Below are 22,024 nucleotides of genomic sequence, written 5' to 3' on the forward strand. Positions count from 1 at the left end.
AGTACTTTTTTTCAATTATTTATTATATATAAATTAGTTATGGCTAGAGAGTGGTCGATGAATTTAATTTCAACTGCACATTGCAATTCAAAATAAATATATATGGGCCAAACACTTTTTTAATTATTTTTATTTGGCTATGCGATACCCAAACATCACATCGTATCTCTATTTATTTATTATTTTTAAATATATGTATATATGAGTTTACAACACTACAACTATCTCTTGATTAATTACAATGACGTTCAAATGATGTAACGAGGATTGAGCATAGCCACAAAACTACAATTTTGAAACATTTAATATGGTTATTCCAATTTAGATCTTAACATGATACAAATCAATACTTTATATACATTATTAAATTATATTTAACATACTTCCAATCAAGCTTTGATCAACCGTCAAGTTTGATCAAATGATAGCATCTTCAATTCATTGCTAAAATACAGCTCATTATGTAAAAATTTTGTTCTAATAATGTACCAAAAATTTATACAAGTTTGTCATATAATAGAAGTTCACTCAAATTTAAATCACAATAATATAAGTTTTTTTTTTTTTTTTTTTTTTTTTTTTTTTTTAAAAAAATCACAATAATAATATAAGATGTAAAATTTATATCACAATAACTCAATTCTTTTAGGGTAAATACTATTTTGGACCCTGTGTTTTGTAAAAGTTACAAATTGGACCATGTGTTTTGTTAAATGACAAAATGGACCCTGTATTTTCTAAAATAGTAAAAATAGGACCCTGAGCTTAATTTTTGACAACTTTTTTTTTTAATACAACCAACTTGAAGACAATGCTTAACACGAACAGATACAAAAAATATAAACAATTTTGTCATAGCACTTTTAGATCGGATTATAATTAAACTTTATTTTGACAAAAAATCAATTCAGGGTCCTATTTGTACTATTTTATAAAATACAGGGTCCATTTTGTCATTTAATAAAATACAAGGTCCAATTGATAACTTTTGTAAAATAGAGGGTCTAAAATGGTATTTTACCCATTCTTTTATATTTATGTTTATGTCATTTTTAATATCTTATTATTAAATTTAGTTATTGCTTAAAATTTCAAATCTTATACATTTTTTTTATTACTTTATATAATAAAATAAATAATAAAATTATTTTTTATGCTTTTAATAAAAACATTAATTTAACATTAAATTTTACATCAAGTTTTATAATTGTGTATTGAGCACAATACTAAAAATTAATGTAAATATATCACACAGTCACTTAATTTTGTATCAAATATAGCATAAGTTTTACATCTTCCGGAGATAATCTTATATAGGCAATCAATCATATGATATTTTTTTTTTCTTTCCATAATATTTTACAAAATCACATTTGACAAAATATATGTAAGTGTAGGGTGTTTATAAAGTAGATGATCCAATCTATTCCGCACAATTTAATCCAATCTAATCTAATCTGCAAAGTGTGGATATCACTGCACTTGTGCGGATTAGATTGGATTGAAAAATTCAAAATTAGATGTTGATTGACATGTAAAAGTAACCGATCTAATCCAATCCATACAATTAACATTTTAATGTTAAGAAAATAGTAATTTAAAAATTTAATACATATGATACAAATATATTTCAAAACATAATAGATTAAATGTATATTCTATTCTTATATATATATATTTATATATAATTTAAAATAAAATTAAACATTTCCTTATACATATAATTTTTTTTCTTCCTTTGAATTTGTTATTTGTTATTTTATTTATTTTAATTTGTTGTTGGAGATATAAAATAAAAATGATTTATTTTATTTTATTAATATTTATGTGAAAAAAATGTATTTTTTCACATATATTAAATAATTTAATATCGAAAAGTAACCAATCTAAAATAACCGATCTAATCTGTACTTTTACAGATTGGATTGGATTAGATTTAAATTATTATGCGGATTGGATTGGATCTAAAATATAAAATCCACACTTAGTGCGAATCAGGTGCACTATGAGCAAAATATGATCCAAAAGTGGCTATGTAGTAGAATTTTTGGTTTTAACTTTATTTTTTTAATTTTATTTATATTAACAGAGAAATGAACAGATTTTTTAGTTTATTTAATTAATATTATTTTATTACCTTTTAAATTAATTATATTTTTGAAATAAATAATACCTTTCTCACATTGTTAATGTGTAGAAAGATAATACTATATAGATACATGTGCTACTCCTTTCATTGTCAATTCACTTTGAGATGGAACCTTAGACACCTTACGATATATTCACTTCCATCCTAAATTCTATCATGGTATTAGAGTCATATAAAAAATATTATGTCCATATTTTGAGCCATAAATATGGACAAGACACGTGAACATTATTCTCAAATATTAAAAGAGGATCATAATTACAATGCCTATCTTGCCTCGAGAGAAGCAACCATAAATAGATACCAACCTCGTGCTATGCTACAACATCACTAACACACATGGCGATGATAAAGTACACAATATTGCGAGATAACAACTTTCAGAGGTCATCTCGGAGCTAATTGGGGTCACTCAGAAGCATACAAGAACTGAAACAATATCACTGGAAATGGTAGATAACGAGTTCTTTAAGAGCTTGCAACTCATTAACCCATATACTCGTGAGTATGGTGAAAGACTAAGGGAAATACGCAAAATGTGACTTATATCAGGATTCCTAAAAGACTAATCTTAGGAGTTGACATAGTAACAACGAGGACAAATATCTTGACTAGTTAGTGTCTCGCAGAATACGACTAGACATTCCCAAAAATCTTTGAAGAATGCGAGCTATATTTTGTATATATTATCTCGGCAATGAAAACTATAAAAACGAGGCGGTTATCAACTATTATTTCATATTATCCAGATATTGTAAATATGAAACGTGGGAATTGTCCACATTTTATGAGCAGTTATAAAATCTATAAATAAGGATAGAACCTAAGGGAAAATAGATCGATCATTTTTGGGAAGGAATGACCTAGTGAGATTGAGTGGATATTTGAGAAATTCTCTTACAATCTAAACACATTGTAAGGGAATACTCATAAATAATAATAACTCGTGAAGTATGTAGATTTTAACTACAAAACCACGTAAAAGTTCTTAATGTTTTGCATATATTTATTAATTATAAATAATTAATTTTTATTTTCAAGGCTTCATTTATTGTTAACAAAAATCAGAGTTAATAGTTTGGTGCCTTCATTGAGAGCTTTTGGAAAAAGAACTTGAAGCACATCTCCTCCTGTTTAAACCAGACCATTTCGTCATGGAAAATACTCAACATGATGAACCAGTCGTGGAAGAAGAGACAACACGTTGACCGGGAAAAGAGCCCCAGGGAGCACAAACTTAAACTAGACCAAACAAGGGAAGAGGTCCTACTGAGAAGAACTTCGAGAGAAGTGACCCTGAGGAAGAAGTTCCTGAGAGAAGAGAGTCTAATGCATACGACCCCATGAGATACGTCCCATTGTGGAGTTAGAAAATCGACAACTCCGTCAGAGGCTCAGAGAGTCCAACCGAAGAAATGAGGAGTTGGAACGGGCCATGGCTACAGCCAAAACGACTCAAAATGATGCACTGCCAGTAAAGAAAGAGCAACCTGTCCAGCGACCACAAGGAAAACCCCGTGGTTCATGAACCAGAAGGGCACAAGGACCCAACATCGAAGAACATGAGCCAAATAATCCCACTCGCCCCCAAGAACAACAACTAGAGGAGATAAGGGACATTCCTATTGATGGTCAAGGTCCCCAGAATCAGGGTGCCACAACCTCACGGAAAATGCAACCAAGGGGACAAAGAAATAACAAAAATATAAATGATCAACCACCTAACCAATTCGCTCGCCCTCCGCGTCCACCATGGGGACCTAGGAGGGAAGAAAGGGACAGTATGTTTACATACTTAAACAGAGGAAGATTCGCTAACTTAATTGAAAGGCGAAGACCAGCCTAAGATTCACCACAAGAATCAGAGACTAATACAACCCAAAGTAGGTTGAGGAGTCAGGGGCAAACTCAATCCTTGAGGTCACACACATGGGAAAACCCATCGTGAGGGGAAAGAACGCCACAATATGAATATTTGGGTGAGCAAGAAAATACGAGTAACTTTCAAAGTTACCAATCAAAAAGTATTTTCCCAAGTCGGCCAGTAAGTATAATTACAATAATAGACAAGATCGACACCAAAACATGCATGACCAGCCTGATCTGAAAAGACTATCTAAATCAAAGGTATCCTGGCCTACACGAGCAGATAAATAGGAATGCACAAGATCTTCGAGAAAGATTAAATTAAAATGCTCAACGGACAAATGAACAAACCAATCAACCTGCTAATAACTCCATTCAACAAAGGATAATTCAGCAGGAAGATCAATTCAGGAAATGTTAGGATGGAGAGTATGAGAAGCTTCTAGGGTACGACTCAAATGACGATGCATAACCTTTCCACCCTGATATATTGAATTCGTAATTTCTAAAAGGATTTAAGAACTCTCTTATTGCGCAGTATAATAGGACCACAGACCCGGTTGCACATTAAAATAACTTTAACACAATAATGCGATCAAGTAATGTGTTTAATAACTTGTGTTGCATATTGATTCCTACATCCCTAATAGGGAAAGCGAGTAGATGGTTTGATAATTTCACAAATCATTCCATTACTTCATGGGAGCAACTATCTAAAGAATTCAAAAAGTAATTCCAGGCAGCGAGGAACAGAAGACCAAAAGCGTCATCTTTGACGAATATCAAGCAACAACTTGGGGAATCCCTAATGGCTTTTTTGAGTCGCTTTAGCACAACCACGGCAAAGGTGAAAAACCTAAATGACAATATCCAATTGACAGCGCTCTAGGCTAGAATAACTACTAACTCGTCTACTGCGGGAGGCGAGTTATGGGATAATTTAACGACATGGCACTTATATATATTCGAAAGGAAGAAACTCAGTCTGAACTAAAGGTATTAAAAGATAGCTCAAGGAATAAACCCAGCTCAAGCAATGCAGAAAGAAACGTTGCAAACACAAGCAAGATCCATGCATGAGCCACATGGGAAGAGAAACAATGAATCTAAGGAATCATCCAAAGATAAAAAGAAGAGAAAAAATATAAAAAGTACATCTCAATTTATACTGTGTATACCGAGCTGAACGAAACACGTGAAAATATATTCCTCGCAAACGAGAACAGGGTTGCTTTTCGCAAACCAAAACATATGACCATTTTATTTAGTGAAAATTTGAAACTCCCGAAAAATTATAAAAATACATTAAAAAAATATAATATGTCACTCTATTATTCTTAAACTCTCTTTTATATAATTATATTGATATTGATATTGATATTGATTGTACATTCATTGATTGATGATTGATAATTTGGAGGGTAAAATATACACAAATGATATGAATCATTTTTATTATTTATTTATTCAAGAGTTGACTCTTTGAGCAAAGATATTAAAGTTTGAAAAACCATGTCTCCCTCCAATAATGGTTGGGAAGTTAGGAATATTAAATGGACAGGATAACATGATCTCTATGCATCATAGTCAGGAAAATGGTATCTCCAAGTTGATGGAAGCCTAGTTGGCCTATATGTCTAATGTTATTGTGTAGTAATGAAAGTCAGCACCCACTAAATCTGGGATTCACACTGAGCTAAAGTCACTTGAGAAGTCAAATTCTCCAAAATTTGAAAAATTGTCCAGCTCTGTAAAACTTCAATGTGAACTGAATTAGTTGAGGGTTATTTAGTACATAGCAGCATTGTCCCTAAGTTGAGTCTTTCTTTCTTGGGTTTTCAACCATTTGGCTTCTCAATTATGCAATCTAAGATAGCACAGAACAATGCCAGATTGAAAAATGTCATGTCAGATTAGATTAATAGAAACTTATGATGAATTAGACTAGGAAAAATAATATTTTCTTGCATCATGGGATGTGTTGAGGAGAAGAGACCAAATTTCTTAAACTCTTAGCGCTACTAAGTGTTTGTCTCATATATTAGCCGTTTGTTTCCCCAGAAAACATACTGCTTTCTCAAATCAAAATTTTACTGGTTTAATGTTAAAAATGAGGTTGTTATCCACTGATCCCAGCTATCAATTTCCCAAGTAATAACTTTATCTTGTTTGTTCTATGATTGTAAAAGCAATTTTTTTATCTTGTTAATTATTTATTTAAATAAGAATCAAACATTTTGAGTTTTTCTTCCATATGTAAGTGAAACTACTTCAAGCCGATTTTCACATTCTCATACACTAAAGATGTGGAATAAGACAAAGGGTAATTCCAAACATATTGTGTTTGTTTTCATTTTGTGTGGCATCATATGATTACTTAGACTAAGTCACTAAAGAATCTAATCATTTGGGTTTGTCTGCTCCTATCCTATTGATATTTCCAATGGTTCTTGTTTGATTTGAGGATGTCAATGATGAATGAGTTAGCATAAGTCGGTTAATCTAGAATGATACAAAAAAATCATTTCTTGATAATAAAATTCATAAGTAAAGGAAATTTACAAGGTTTGTCTCCTCCTACTACAAGTATTTTTTTTTCTTTACTCAGCTTATCTCCAATAAAAATGGCAACTGCCCTTTCTCTAGTATGGTATTTTCAACTGATATCAGTAGTGTCACTTGCAATTTGCAGCTTATCAGGCACCACACTTTTCCTAATATTTTCTTTCATTTCCATTTCCCCTAGAAAATAGATGTTGTTTTTGGTGTTTGCTAAATTTATGTTTTTTTTTTCTATGCTTTGTACTAGATTGCTATGATCCAATGGATCCTAATGGAAACATTACTGTCACTTTTGATATTCTCCAATGGACATCAAATCCAGGTGGCTATCTGGTTAGTACAATATGTCAATAACAACTGTGATAAAAACCTTATCCAATACAAAATCATAAGCAATTTTGTGTTGCAGGCAAGGGTGACAATCCAAAACTACTATCAGTATCGCCATGTGGACAAACCCGGTTGGAATATAGGCTGGACATGGGCAAATAATGAAGTGATTTGGTCAATGAGGGGTGCTTTTGCCACAGATATGGGAAACTGCTCATCTTTCAATTCCCAAATACCACACTCCTGCAAGAAAGACCCTGTTATAGCAGACCTTCTGCTTGAACAGGCTTCGCCAGAAAGCATGACGGCAGGCTGCTGTAGAGGTGGCACGCTTTACCCTCAAACCATTAGTCCTTCAAACTCATTCTCTTCCTTTGAAGTTCAAGTTGGCACTCCAGAAGGGCATGCTTCTTCTGCACATGCACCTAAGAATCTTATCTTACTTGCACCGGGTCCTGGCTACACTTGTGGCCCCCTTTCAGATGTTAATCCCACAGTTTCTTCAGATATTGGAGGCAGAAGACGTGTCCAAGTTTTTAGTAAGTACTTTGTACCAAATTAAGTGTTACAAAAAGCCCAAGTGAAGTCTAAGGTTCGAGTCAATTACTATAGTTTCATGGTCTCTAAATATTGTAGAGTTAGGCAGCTGCCAAGAAGCTTAATTTTAGTATGAAGATTTCTAAGCTCTTCTTTTTATCATGGCTCACAGGAACATGGAAATCAACCTGCACTTACTCGAGCTTTTTGGCTAACAAAACACCAATGTGTTGTGTTTCACTTTCTACATTTTACAATCCTACCATCACTGCATGTCCAACTTGTAGCTGTGGATGTAGGGAGGCTGACAAAAGTACTGATTCTTGCATGAGCATGAGGTTGGTTGGTTGGTTGATTGGTCTCTTTTAATAACTCTATGAATAGCTTTCTTTAATCTCAATCAAGTTTACTCATTTGATTCATTCAAGTTTAATAAAAGTTTCTTTTGTCTCATAAAGAATTTTTCTAATGTCATATGATATATAACAGAGAAGGAAGCCATCTATCAAGCTCAAATTCAGTAAATAACATAGTGAAATGTAGTGATCATATGTGCCCAGTTAGAGTTCATTGGCATGTTAAAACAAATTACATGAACCATTGGAAGGTAAAGCTTACAGTTTCAAACTACAACTATCAAAGAAACTACACAGATTGGAATGTACTAGTTCAGCATCCAAGTCTCAGACAATTGGAAAAAGCTTATAGTTTCAATAGTACTTTGCTTCCAGCTGTTGGATTGGGAGGTACTTCTTAGTTCCAACAAATATTGAAATATTAGCTTAGTTCACTCATTCTTGTAAATGTTAATGTTAATTAAGCTTTTGATGTTTCAGATGAGGTGGGCCTGTTTTGGGGACAAAAGTACTACAATGATTTATTGTTGAGTGCTGATGAAAAAAACCAGGTGGGTTCAGTGAGTACAGATATTCTATTGAGAAAAGACTTTGAATCATTTACCTTAAGAAATGGATGGGCTTTCCCTAGAAGAATATACTTCAATGGTGAGAACTGTCAAATGCCCCCACCAGATGACTTCCCAATATTGCCAAATGGTAGCTCCAAACATAAACCATTGCTCTCTTTGGTCCTTCCTTTCATTATTTTTGCTTTCAGGACACATCTTTAATGAATAATTAACCATAAGCAACACAAGCTTCTATTTCTTTTCTCTTTTTGGATAGTCTTCATCTCTTGATTCCTCCTGTACAATTTGTAACTCATATGAACTGGTCCAACTTTTATTGATATATGTGAACGGGTGAACATGCACTTATTATACATAGTAAGTTAAACATGTCAAAAAGAAACCAAAATATACAAGACAAATACCAAAGCATATATTCTTGGCATATTCATGTCATAATATCATTTATAAGTTGATATAATAATCTAATAGTAGAAGTATTTTATTAGCTATTTTTCAAAATAAATACAGCAATAAAGTTCTCAATTTATACATATTTTGAAAACAATAAAAAAATTACAATATTGAACTTTGGAAAGGTTCGTCTATCCAAATTTTCAATCTTTACAAAGGATTGATTTCTCTATAAGAGTTTACTCTTTTCTAATTCCTAAGTTTATCTAACTACAATAGTGAACAAAAATTATTATAAAAGAGGAATTACTATAAAGTTCTGAATTTGTTATTTCTATTAATAATACTTAATTTGTTATAGTTTCTTTTGATCAACAATACTCATTTATCTATATCAAGTGTGAATTTTATTAAAACTTTTTAAAGTTTTACAGAAATATTTTAAGAAATTAAAACACATATGTTACGAAAAAAAAATAAATTAAAAGAAATATCGATGCATCTTTTATTTATTATCTAGAAGAATATTTTAATTTTTTTTATATCTTTATATATTAAAAGTGCCTATTTAACGGCATTTCTTGGTTTAACAGAATATACCTTAAAAATAAAAGAATATTCTGTTAAATTTAACATTAATATAAATATTCAAGTATGAATACATCATAACAATTCAAAATCAAAACCAATAAATATTCAAGTATTTCAATAAATTCATAAACAAATAAATCAGAACAATTCAAAATCTCAAATCAAGAAAATTAAAAGTTTAGATTTATAATCTTTACAAATATGAAAAACTTAAATAGATTTATCTACCATTGTTGTTGCCGTTGCTCAGTTACTGGATTCTTAAACAAAAACTACTAAAACTTATATAAAACTAATATTTACGTGGCTCGCCACGTAACTCTCATCTAGTATATATATATATATTAAAACACATGTTACGAAAAAAAAATAAATTAAAAGATGCATCTTTTATCTATTATTTAAAAGAATATTTTAATTTTTTTATATATATTTGTATATATTAGTTATTTAATATATCTTATCAAATTTTGAAAAATTTACAATCTAAAAAGCTAATGTTGAAATAATTGTACACATATATTGAAGCTTCTTCTAGTCAAGTGCTCTAATTTTCTCTTGTGAAGTTTGTGTGTGCCACTAAGAAAATTCAAGTATTCAACATATGAAATAAGTTAATCTTGGCAAGATTTTCTAAGTAAACAATTCAATCAAGCCAACAATCAATCAACACACAATGACATAAAATAAATAAATAAATAAATAAACCCCACGTTAGCATACTTGATTGGAAAATCCCATGCGCCTAAAATGAAATCACAACTTTTCTTCTTACGAGTTTAACACTCCAATTATGGAAATATTAATTACATAATTTTATAAATAGTTCTCTTTTCTAATTTCGGGCAAAATAATAAATAAATAAAATAGCTTAGACTAGAGCTATATAATAAGTTTATACCAATAATATCATTATTATCCCACAACTAATTGCAAATTAACAATTGAAAAGAAAAGGAAAGAAATTAGAGTTTTGGTTAAGACAAACAAGCATATTCTCTCGCTTTTTACTCTCATTTTCTCGGCTTGCCTTTATATTTTCCTGGAAAAGTTACGGTAAACAGAGAAATCTAATGGCTCCTCATGGCGACAAATCTCATGCTGCGGAGGAAGCCGCAGTTTCTCAGGCTGAAAACAGCCCCATTTCCACAATCCTCATCGTCATCGGTATTCCTTCTCTCAATATTGATATTTGTGTTGTTCTGATTTTCTTGGGCTCTTGTGGTTATTGATTTGGGATTAAATTCACAGCTATGCAAACTGAAGCGCTTCCTGTGGTGAACAAGTTCCAGCTTACAGAAGATCCCCGCTCGGCGTGAGTTTCTACTTTCTTTCTCAATATTCTGAGTTTTTCTTGGGTTTCTTGGATTGTCATTGACCAGGTCTCTTGGATCACCCAATTTAAGTTTGAGTATTTTGTGTGCGTACTTGGTCTAAATTTAATTCCGTCATTAATTTTGACTATGAAATGCCCATGGTAGTAGTGAACGGTCTTTTATGAATACCAACCGATTCTTTTCATTTTTTGAAGTACTGTTTCTTTTCTTTACTGGGTTTGTACTGAATTACTAGTGATGCATTTTGATTTTGACTAGTTTGGTATATAATGTATCGAAATTCATATGCATCTTGCTGTAACAAATTCCACTGATATTGCTTGGTCTTGAGTTTGACATGTTACCTTGAAATTGGTTCAGCTTCCCTTCAGGGGTACCTTGGGTCCGATATCATGGTATTTACAAGGATCTTCATATTAATGTAGTTTGGCCAGGAAAAGATTTATCTCTGGGTAAGTTTCTCAACTAAACTGAGTTTCGCTTTTGTTTGTCGAATTTACTTTAAATGAAATGTTATCACCTGTGCCTTCTAGCTTCAGAGGGTCCACATTAATACCGTTTATATGATAATGTGCTACTCTACTCATCACTTCCTTTTTTTTTCCGGAGATGGAATGGAACCCCATACTACTTAGTACTTACCACTCAAAAAAAAAAAAAAAAAAAAAAAAAAAAAAAAAAGAAAAGAAAAGGAAAAGAGCACATTACATGAAAAAAGGCCAATATCTGCATAAGTATGAGAATATGACATCTTTAAATTCTTTGCTATCCAAAGCAATAAAACCACTCTGTATTTAACCTTTTCCCTTTGATATTGTGTGACCTTGATACCAATAGGTTGGCGAGTGGAATTTACTTATATATTTTAATCAAAACAAAGCTACAAGTATTGAAGAAGGGTGCAGGAAACTTGCACCTCAAAAATTAAAATACACATGAAAAAGAAATACCATTTTCCTGCTAACAAAACTGATAGAAAGGCAAAGCGTTCAGTAGAAAGTTCAGAAACAAAATACTCTGCTAATTCCGAGGAAGATCAGCAAAGAAAATGTCTTTGAACCCTTAACTTTGAACAGCCATGATAAGACTCCTATTCAGTTTGTTTACCAAACGATTAGTCTTTGAGAGTTTTATTTTATGTAATTTGTACTAGCTGGTTAATTGTTTTTGGCTGAGGTGTTCTGTTTGTATTGGTTAGCAACTTTTAATTAGGTTGCTGATGTGGCAAGCTTTATTCTCTATACATAGAGAAGTCGAACTCAGTTTGAGATATGTTGAAGAAAGTTTAGAATTGAGAGAAATTCCTTGGGAGAGATCTAGCCCTCTTGAAAGGTTAGAATAGGAGAGAAAGCCTCTCCAAGAGCTATTTTGTGTAAATCTTGGATAATTAATAAAAACTTTCTGGTCGGATTTCAATATTTGTGGCTGAATTCTTTGTTAGATTATTTTTAATATAAGAAAAGTCTATCTAGCCATGTAGCAACCCACATTCTGATAATTGATATTGGTCCGTTTTATACATAAGTCATTTTTAAAATCAAAAGAGCGCACCGAGTTATGATTTTTCCCGTGCAATTCTCTCCTGATCTCATGCCAAAAATAATCTAGGAATTTTCTTTCTTGTTGCAACTGTATATTCATATTCACATCAATTTACGTGGATGTATATAGTTCCAATGTGCCTGTTTCTAGACTCTAGCGTAATAAAGATTTACTCTTAGATCTGATCATCCCTATTAGAGTGTTTGTTATATTATTATCGCAAAAAATTGACTGGCCTGTTTTCCAGATGAAATAATTACTTTCATTTCCAAACTTCTGTTACTGACTCCTGCAATTTATTTCCAGGGGTTGACAGTGTTGGCACTATTTCAGCATCTCTTGTGACATATGCTTCTGTCCAAGCATTAAAGCCAGACCTTATCATAAATGCTGGAACAGCTGGTGGCTTTAAAGTATGCCTCTCATACTCAGTTTAGTTTCAACATTGTAATTACTGTGATCCAATCTCCTAGTCACCATATTTCTTCCATTTTTTTCTCCTTAGTTTTTCTGTATATGTTTTGAAAGTTCATTTATCGACTATTGACTAAAACTAGTTGTGTTGATTTGATTCATTACTATAATCATTGATGTATACTAGGACGTATGAGTTTCATAAAAATCAAAGTTTATTTGCTATGATTACTTTATAGTGTTAGACTCCAACTTATAATAATGATATATTATGGATTGCTTCAGGCCAAAGGAGCAGGCATCGGTGATGTTTTTCTTGCATCTGATGTAGCTTTCCATGACAGAAGGATCCCTATTCCTGTGAGTTTTTGTTAGCTTGTCATGCTTCTACTTATCTTGCTTTATTAAGAAAGTACATACTTACATTAAGCAGTCTATATTTTAAAGTCTCTGTAAATATGTGCTTAACTGGCGGGACTCAGAAGAGTGATTTTATGTTATATAGAAGCCTAAACTCTTTCTAGGCATGATGCTGCAGAGAGTTATTCAGAAGATTAAAGCTAGTACCTGTTTCCTTTACCAATTAAAAGGCCAAAAACTGCAATGAATTGTATTAGGAAAATGGACATTTTCTGCGACTATGTGCTTAGAATGTTGAATAAGTTCCACGACTCCAAGTATTTCAGTAGATCTTCCTATTGTAGGTTATTTTTTTGGACAAAAGCTTTAAGTAGGTGAGACAACAAAATTACCCGGTGTGAGTATTTGCATAATCTTCACACCACATTATATGTTTAAAGATTCTATAGGATGAGAGCATGTGGCTTTGAGAGTTGATCCCACAAATCTCAACAAGGTTTCTGTTTAATGAAATCTTATATTTTATAACTACACGGATATACCTATAATTTAATTGTCACCGTTATTGATGTATCTATTTGCTGCTTTAGACGTGTGCAACACTGAAATTTTCTATCTCCCGTTCCTGCAGGTTTTTGATCTTTATGGAGTTGGTTTACGGCAGGCCTGCTCAACACCCAAACTTTTGAAGGAGCTTAATCTAAAGGTGACTATTGTTCTGACCCCTAAACTTGGAAGTTTGAAGTTTGAACTACTTTCTTTGATACCTCAAGCCCTCCTCTATTGAGTCATGACTCATGATATTGATGTAAATTTCATTTGATGAACACTATTGAGAATATTGATTACATTTGCTCACTTCAGGTTGGAAAGTTGTCTACTGGTGACTCCTTAGACATGTGCCCACACGATGAAGCATCAATCACTGCAAATGATGCTACAATCAAAGATATGGAAGTAAGTTTTTCTTTTAGCTTTTTCAATTGGCATATCAACTTCCCCCTTAGTATGTCCTCTCATTCTCTACAATGGGGTTTCAGGGTGCAGCTGTTGCATACGTAGCTGATATTTTCAAGGTTCCTACAATATTTGTTAAGGCTGTGACTGATATAGTGGATGGAGAGAAGCCAACTGCAGAAGAATTCTTGCAGAATTTGGCCGCAGTTACAGCAGCCCTTGAGCAGTCAGTCACCCAAGTAATTGAATTTATCAATGGAAAGAGCCTCTGTGAACTTTGATGGGTGTCTTACTTGCAATCGTTTCATACACATTCAGTTCCAAAAATATTAGAATTGATCGGTTATATGTCCTTTCATATTGTCCAACAGGCCAAAATAATAACATGGTTCAGTGGCACATCTCTTAAACAACTCACAACTATGTGGTTTTAGTCTTCAAAATCTGTATATTGACATATTTTTAGCCGATTCTAAACTCTGTAATCTTTTTTGCCCCCTTGTGCTTGAGGCTGTTTGCCATGATAGCAATAATTTTGGGGTGCTCGATAATTTCCCTTGCAAACAGGTGTTTTTCTTTCAATAAACTCTTCATTCTGTTTTTGGCTGAAATTTTGGACTGGTGAAGGGTTGAAGAGAGATTGATGACAAGTAATAAGTATGAACGTAACACATGAACCAGCCCTCATATTTGAAATGGCTATTATGTTTAATGACATAATAATGTATACAACACTAGAAATTGATTTACATATTTACTATTTAGCTATAAAATACAATATTATTCAGATATTGCTAGCTAAGATATATTTGACTAGTGATAAAAATGGTATAGGTTCATGCTATCAATGCAGACAGATAATCTCACCCAAACCCCACAACAAATCTCTACCAGCACTGCACCTTAAACATTACATACCTTCATGAAAAGCTTGTTTCTCAACTGAAAATTTTGTTTTTTGTTTTAAGTACTGCCCACTTCATATTATCTCTTTAATACAATATAACTCATCTTCTTGAACTTGATTGATATGCCCAGAAAGAAGCATTGAACCAAAACTATATATATATAAGAACAACCCAATCTTTCATTGTTTCAAGGCAAGGAAACAAACACATTTTCCAATTAAGCCGATCTTTCACTAAAAAGCTAATAATGGGCAGCGAAGATAATGGGGAAGTGATTTTGTCAAAAAAGGCCAACCCAGGCAAAGCCACCATTTTGGCACTAGGCAAGGCCTTCCCTCACCAACTTGTGATGCAAGAATATTTGGTGGATGGGTATTTCAGAGATACCAATTGTGATGATCTTGACCTCAAAAGAAAACTCACTCGACTTTGTAAGTCCTTCGCTTCCCTTGTTCATCTTCGGTTTTAAAAACACTTATAACCCCAAACACACTAAAATTCAACATATCTACATATCAATTCACATCACATATGCAGTGCTGATTTTTTTTTTTTCAATCAACAATACACTACCTTAAACCTTTATGCTTTCAATTCACATTGCATTAGTATTGGTGCTGAGTCAATGAATATGATATTCTTATAATTTTTTATTATAAATTATATTTTTTTATGAATCATTATAAACTATATTTTTTATGAATTATTATAAGGGATTATTTCACAAAAACATAAAAACAACAAAAAAATTTACAAAAATACAGTTTCACGAAATTTTAAACATTTTACGATTTTTTTTTTTATTTTATTTACGGAAAATACGGTCTTTTTGTGTTGTAATCTTGTTAATTTGTTGTTGATTTTTTGTTATTTGTTTGTTATTTTTTGTTATTATTTTGATGTTATTTCCATGTTACTTTTATGTAGTTTTCTTGTTAATTTTATGTTGTTTTCGTGTTAATTTTTGGAACACCGTAAAAACATAAAAAAACATTCTTTGAACGTAAAAATATAAATCTTTTACAAAAAAAAATGGTGTCTTATATAATAATTCCTTAAACTATATTTAGTATGAGTTTTATTAAGAATTTATTAAAATATATATATATATTTAAGTAATTATTTTCATTATCACTTTTTTATTTTTAAGTTTGGTGTTATGTAGTACAAATTTGGTATATATTAAATATAAATTTGAGAGATTGTATTTTTTGATAAAAAGAAAAAAAAAATTATATAGGAGCTTTAAAATATTTGAAAAAAGAAATTCATTTTGTTGTTTAGGTTTAATTAGAATTATTATGACATTTTGTATAATGATAGGATAATAGGTGCAACTTCCAAAAAGAGAAAACTTCTGATTTTTCTTACATGATACCCTGATTTTTTAAAATGTCATGAAAACTTGCATGAAGTCATGTAATAAATAATTAGGATCAACATGTTCATACTTCATATAAAAGAATTTTGTCTATAACTTTTACACTTGAGAAAAACAGAATAAAAGAAATGAGTAGCTGAGCGGTGATTTTTGTGTACTGTGTTAAGTGTGTACGAAGATATGTACCTTGAAATTGAATGAATATGATGAGTTGTTTTGTTGATGGGTTTTACAGGCAAAACAACGACAGTGAAAACCAGATACGTAGTAATGTCGGAGGAGATCCTAAGAAAATACCCAGAGCTTGCTCTCGAAGGAAAACCCACCGTCAAACAAAGGCTCGACATTTGCAACGACGCCGTAACAGAGATGGCCATAGAAGCTTCCCAATCCTGCATCAATCAATGGGGTCGACCCATTTCCCACATAACCCACTTGGTCTACGTCTCATCCAGCGAAGTCAGACTCCCCGGTGGCGACCTCTACTTAGCCGCCGGACTCGGCCTCAACCGCCACACCCAGAGACTCATGCTCAACTTCGCCGGCTGCTCCGGAGGCGTCGCCGGTCTCCGGGTCGCAAAAGACATTGCCGAGAACAACCCAGGTAGCCGTGTTCTTCTCGCCACTTCGGAAACCACAATTATTGGCTACAAACCTCCCAGCCCAGATAGGCCGTACGATTTGGTTGGCGTTGCTCTGTTCGGAGATGGTGCTGGAGCCATGATTATCGGGTCGGACCCTGACTTGGGTATAGAGAAGCCTCTGTTCGAGCTTCATGCTGCTGCACAGGAATTCTTACCTGGAACTGACAAAGCCATTGATGGAAGATTGACTGAAGAGGGGATCAGCTTCAAGCTCGATAGGGAGCTTCCCCAAGTGATCGAAGATAATGTTGAAGGGTTTTGTGAGAAATTAATGGAAGTGGTTGGATTTGATAAAGAGTACTATAATAAGATGTTTTGGGCTGTTCATCCTGGAGGACCGGCTATACTGAATAGGATAGAGAAACGGCTTGATTTGGTGCCGGAGAAATTGGTTGCTAGTAGAAGGGCTTTGATGGATTATGGGAATGCCAGTAGTAATACTATTGTGTATGTTTTGGAATATATGATTGAAGAGAGCTCAAAGATGATGATGATGAAGAAGAAGCAGCAGGGTGGCTATGGCCATGGCCATGGCCTTGGCCTTGCCCAGGAAGAGCAGAATGAATGGGGTTTGGTTCTGGCTTTTGGACCAGGCATTACTTTTGAGGGTATTCTAGCTAGGAATCTTACTTCTTTCCAACCATAATATGATCCTATTATTCCTATTATTACTATTACACAATGATTCTATACGTACAATTTTCATGAAAAAAACAATAAATAAATTGTAAGACAAATGAAGTGTATTGGACATTTTGTTTCTTTTGTTTGAGACTTAGTCAGTTGGAAATAAAATTCTCCTTTTTTTTTTCTTTCTATTTGCAATTTCAATAGGTTTGATTTGTTTTTATTTTTTGTCAGGACAAAGGTTTGATTTGTTTCATGCCCAAAAGAAAATTCAGTTCCGGTTTTAACATTGCTATAATTCGAGAAAAAAATCATGTGTCCCCAATTTTGGTTTCCCATCCCTGTCTCTCCAAAAGATGATTGCCACCTTTTCCTTCATTTATTCACCTAACAGACTCACTTTTTAAACATTAATGTTAGTCATTTTGTTTACTTTGCTCTTCGTGAGTCATTCATTTCTTATTTATATTATAAAAATTTAAGAAAATGGTTAAGTAGAGTCACCGCAAAATATAGACATAGAGATATTTTTTTTAGTAGGTGTTACTTTTTTATTTTATACCATTTTTTTTATGTATAAATAGATTTAATTAATTCTTCTTATGTATGAACTATAATTATATTTTATTTACTGATAATTAAATTATAATATTATATTAAATTTAAAATTTGACATTTTTATATAATGTGAGTAGCTATTAAAATTTTTATTTTTTATTTTTTTTTTGAACAAAATGGAGCTTTATTCAAAACTAGCAAGGCAAAACACAACAAAGGTTCAACGAGCCTACAGGACTGCAAGCAAGGCAGCGACCAAAAGATAAAGCTATTAGCCCCTAATTACATTAATAATGTATTTATCCTGCTTTTTAAGGGTGGTACAAGTCATACTTAAGATTCTAGATTGAGAAATCTTCCTAATCTCCATGCTCACCTTAAAAGGAGAAGTACAAACTAAATCAAATATACAACCATTTTTACTTTTTCACAACAAGTAAATCGCTGCTGCAAAAACACTGTTTATCACTCGGTTCTTGAAATCAAGGGGGCCCCAGATACACCATTGCTGAATGTGCTCAGCATCAATCGGCCAATCCACAAATCCCAACCATCTTCCTATTTCAACAAAAGTTTTCCTGGCTAACACACGGTCAAAGAAGAGATGGGAGTGTGTTTCTATGTCACTCTCACAAACCGGGCAAAGGTTCGAGAGTAAACTTAGAAACTTGCTCAATTGATCTCGGGTAAGGAGTTGAGCATTGTTAGCCTGCCAAAGAATAAACCTGTGTTTTGGAACAATGAGCTTATTCCAGACAGCTCTACTATGTTTCTCTTCCTGAGCTTCCACATGCATGTTATAAAAGAGTTTGGCTCGGAACTTACCTCCTTTTAATTCTTAATAATAAAAGAAAAATAAATTAATATTTTAGAATCTTCATTTTTTTAAGGGAAATTTGAATTCCTATACTTACATTACCTAAAAATTTGTCCCCTAAATGCAAAGTTATTAAAATTGGTAATATATGACCATTTTACCAATTTTCCTAAACTACCCCTCTCATTTGTAATCAGCCTCTCTCTTCCTCTCTCTTCGTCTCTCTCAACCGAACACCAAACCCACACCCCCAAAAACCAAAAAACCCACACAGTCGCCGGGCCCGTCACACGCAAACGTTGAGCACACACTCGGACCAACTCGCTCACAACCCGAACGCTCGCAACCCCGACCCACTCCGACGAACTCTCAACATCGACCCACTCCGAAAATGTCAAAGGTATGGTTTTTTTTTGTTTTTTTAGAAAGGATTTAAAGATTTATTTTGTTTGAGATTGTTTGTGAGATATTATTGGTTAGATTTAAGTTTTATTGTGAAAATGGGATTCGGATTCCGACTGTGAAAATGGGATTCAGATTCCGACTGTGAAAATGGCCTTCGGATCTGGGGAAGAAGGCCGGCCCGATGGGGTGCAGTCGGTCCGATGGTCCCATTGTGGGTTCGAGTATGGGTCCGATGGTCCCTTTAGGGTCGGGTCTGATGGTACGATTTAAGGGGTCCGATGGGGTGGGGGCTCGGAGTGTTCTGTATGGGCAGGGAGTTATGCCCTATGGCTCCGATTGGACCGATGGGTCCAATGGGTACCCTATCGGTCCAATTGGACCCATCGGACCCGAGATTATTTTTTTTTTAATTTTTTTTTTAATATTAATGATTTAGTAATTGTTTTAGGTATTAATTTATTATTATATTATTTAGTGATTGTTTTAGGTATTAATTTATTTTTAATGACTTAATAAGTATTTTTTAATTAATTATTGGTAAGTAATAATTTTTAATTTATTATTAATTATTAATTATTGTTTTAATTTTAATTATTTTATTAATTATTGTTTTAGTATTAATTATTAATAAGTATTTAGTGATTGTTCTATTTTTTTTTATTAATAATTGTTTTATATTATTTATTAATTATTGTTTTATTATTAATTATTAATTTTTGTATTAATTTTTATTGTTTTATTAATTATTAATTAATATTTTATTATTAATTATTGTATTAATTTGTATTGTGTTATTATTTATTATTTTTTTACTAATTATTAGTTATTAATTATTAATTTTTATAAATATTAATTAACATTTTATTATTAATTATTAATTATTGTATTAATTTGTATTGTTTTATTAATGATTATTTTTTTACTAATTATTAATTATTAATTATAAATTTGTATTATTTATTAATTATTGTTTTATTATTAATTATTAATTTTTGTATTAATTTTTATTGTCTTGTTAATTTTTTATTATTTATTGATTATTGTTTTATTATTAATGCTTAATTATTGTATTATTTTTTATTGTTTTATTAATTATTAATTATTGTTATATTATTATTTTTTTATTGTTTTATTAATTATTGTTTTTTTATTAATTGTTATTTTATTATTAATTATTGTATTATTTTTTATTGTTTTAATAATTTTTAATTATTGTTTTATTTTTTATTGTTTTTTTAATAATTAATTATTGTTTTATTAATTATTAATCATTATTTTATCTTATATTGTTTATTACTTATGAATTATTATTTTAGTATAAATTAGTTATGAATTATTGATTTATTGATTATTGTTTAATTATTAATTATTAATTATGAATTATTGTTTTATTTTTTATTGTTTTATCAATTACTGGTTATGGTTTTATTATTAATTATTTATCGTTGTTGCTTTTTTTTTTCAGGGAACTACACATCTTATAATTCCAGTGTCAGACCATTACACTGACCGTGTCACATGGGGCGGGGGTAGTTACTACTACCCGAAGATTAAGGCTAAATTTGAAGAATTCAACCTATTGGACAGGGTGAGGGAATCCCCTTTCAAAAAAAATTTCTGGAGCATTTTTTCATCAGTTAATGCTTCACAAAATAAAATCTGACAAGCTGGACGAGGTGCATTTCTATGTGGGAAGGAAGAGATGTAGATTTGGGAGGGTGGAGTTCGGCTTGGTCACCGGGTTAAACTTGTTGCCCGGCCCTACTGAGGAAGACATCAAACAAAATGGAAGCTCTGACCGGTTGATTCAGGAATATTTCAACGGTAGTGCTTCGATCACCTTCGGCCAACTGCGCAGAGTTTTTGAGAGCTGCACAGAAGCTGATGATGTCTACAAGTTGGGGATGGCCTTGTTTGTAATGGGCGTCCTCACTGGTAAGGAGGAAAAGACTGTCGTTCCTCCTTTTGTGATAAGAATGGTTGATAACCTTCCATTCTTCTACGAGTACCCATGGGGAAAGATTTCTTACACCAAGCTGATGGAAACTTGTAACAAGGATTACTTGGATGTGAAGAATAAGATGTTGAAAAAGATTGAGAAGGGAGTCACTTAGAAGGAGGCAAAATACTCAGCCTACGGCTATGCTGCAGCGTTGTAGTATTGGGCATACGAGGCCATATTACAGCTGGGCAACGAGTATGCAGTGAGGAGGTCGCATCGCTTTCCGAGAATGGTCAACTGGGAGAGTAAGCCGAACACTACACTCAGGAAGGATGAAGTGACCAGATTATTTGCTAAAAATGTAAGTTTGTTACGCTTTATGTTGAACTCATGTTAATTTCCATATATTATATTAATATATTTGTTATATTTTTCAGTTGACAGTGTACTCCATGTTATGTCCTCGGCCGAACGAGATTGAGTTTGTGAGTTACATAATCGGGGGTCAGCCTCCGTTATTTGTTGACTTGGAGGAACTTGTGTTGGGTGAGGATGGGCAACCAACACGGGATGCTTTGCGAAGCCAGGCCGAAAAGCTTGCCTCCACATTGGAAGAACGAGCGGAGGCAGCCCGAATATTTAAAGACTCTACACCACCTCCACCGTCTCCTCCACGTGCACCGCCTGCAGTTCCAGATGGGTTTGGTGTTGACCCATCTCCAGCTTTAGAACCTGATGGGTCTGGTGTTGACCCATCTGCAGCTTCAGTTTCAGAT

The 22,024-nt window shown here is 32.6% G+C and overlaps 3 protein-coding genes across 3 annotated transcripts; all 3 read left to right on the forward strand.

Annotated features, from left to right (window-relative positions):
* The first annotated feature begins 6,639 nt into the window (after window positions 1-6,639).
* LOC115704299 (COBRA-like protein 1) lies at window positions 6,640-8,634 on the forward strand. Its single transcript, XM_061107732.1, has 6 exons — window positions 6,640-6,715; window positions 6,825-6,910; window positions 6,987-7,446; window positions 7,617-7,782; window positions 7,934-8,190; window positions 8,281-8,634. The coding sequence occupies exons 1-6, from the start codon at window positions 6,640-6,642 to the stop codon at window positions 8,571-8,573; spliced, it is 1,338 nt and encodes a 445-aa protein (XP_060963715.1). The 3' UTR covers window positions 8,574-8,634.
* A 1,466-nt stretch (window positions 8,635-10,100) lies between these two features.
* Window positions 10,101-14,577, forward strand: LOC133033195 (5'-methylthioadenosine/S-adenosylhomocysteine nucleosidase-like). Its single transcript, XM_061107830.1, has 8 exons — window positions 10,101-10,523; window positions 10,608-10,671; window positions 11,054-11,145; window positions 12,542-12,648; window positions 12,935-13,009; window positions 13,641-13,715; window positions 13,874-13,966; window positions 14,050-14,577. The coding sequence occupies exons 1-8, from the start codon at window positions 10,430-10,432 to the stop codon at window positions 14,245-14,247; spliced, it is 798 nt and encodes a 265-aa protein (XP_060963813.1). The 5' UTR covers window positions 10,101-10,429; the 3' UTR covers window positions 14,248-14,577.
* Window positions 14,578-14,687: 110 nt separating this feature from the next.
* LOC133033194 (type III polyketide synthase B-like) lies at window positions 14,688-17,710 on the forward strand. The gene is made up of 2 exons (XM_061107829.1): window positions 14,688-15,305; window positions 16,491-17,710. The coding sequence occupies exons 1-2, from the start codon at window positions 15,122-15,124 to the stop codon at window positions 17,543-17,545; spliced, it is 1,239 nt and encodes a 412-aa protein (XP_060963812.1). The 5' UTR covers window positions 14,688-15,121; the 3' UTR covers window positions 17,546-17,710.
* The last annotated feature ends 4,314 nt before the right edge of the window (window positions 17,711-22,024 follow it).

The sequence above is a fragment of the Cannabis sativa genome, unplaced genomic scaffold, assembly GCF_029168945.1.
Source record: "Cannabis sativa cultivar Pink pepper isolate KNU-18-1 unplaced genomic scaffold, ASM2916894v1 Contig3, whole genome shotgun sequence".
Classification (NCBI taxonomy): Eukaryota; Viridiplantae; Streptophyta; class Magnoliopsida; order Rosales; family Cannabaceae; genus Cannabis; species Cannabis sativa.

Bases quoted from the DNA above. Each gene is read 5' to 3' on its own strand.
- LOC115704299 (XM_061107732.1), top strand. From the start codon at position 6,640: ATGGCAACTGCCCTTTCTCTAGTATGGTATTTTCAACTGATATCAGTA. The intron at 6,911-6,986 runs GTTAGTACAATA...TTTGTGTTGCAG, and splicing joins CAAATCCAGGTGGCTATCTG to GCAAGGGTGACAATCCAAAA. The intron at 7,783-7,933 runs GTTGGTTGGTTG...GATATATAACAG, and splicing joins GATTCTTGCATGAGCATGAG to AGAAGGAAGCCATCTATCAA.
- LOC133033195 (XM_061107830.1), top strand. From the start codon at position 10,430: ATGGCTCCTCATGGCGACAAATCTCATGCTGCGGAGGAAGCCGCAGTT. The intron at 10,524-10,607 runs GTATTCCTTCTC...TTAAATTCACAG, and splicing joins CACAATCCTCATCGTCATCG to CTATGCAAACTGAAGCGCTT. The intron at 13,967-14,049 runs GTAAGTTTTTCT...ATGGGGTTTCAG, and splicing joins CTACAATCAAAGATATGGAA to GGTGCAGCTGTTGCATACGT.
- LOC133033194 (XM_061107829.1), top strand. From the start codon at position 15,122: ATGGGCAGCGAAGATAATGGGGAAGTGATTTTGTCAAAAAAGGCCAAC. The intron at 15,306-16,490 runs GTAAGTCCTTCG...TGGGTTTTACAG, and splicing joins AAGAAAACTCACTCGACTTT to GCAAAACAACGACAGTGAAA.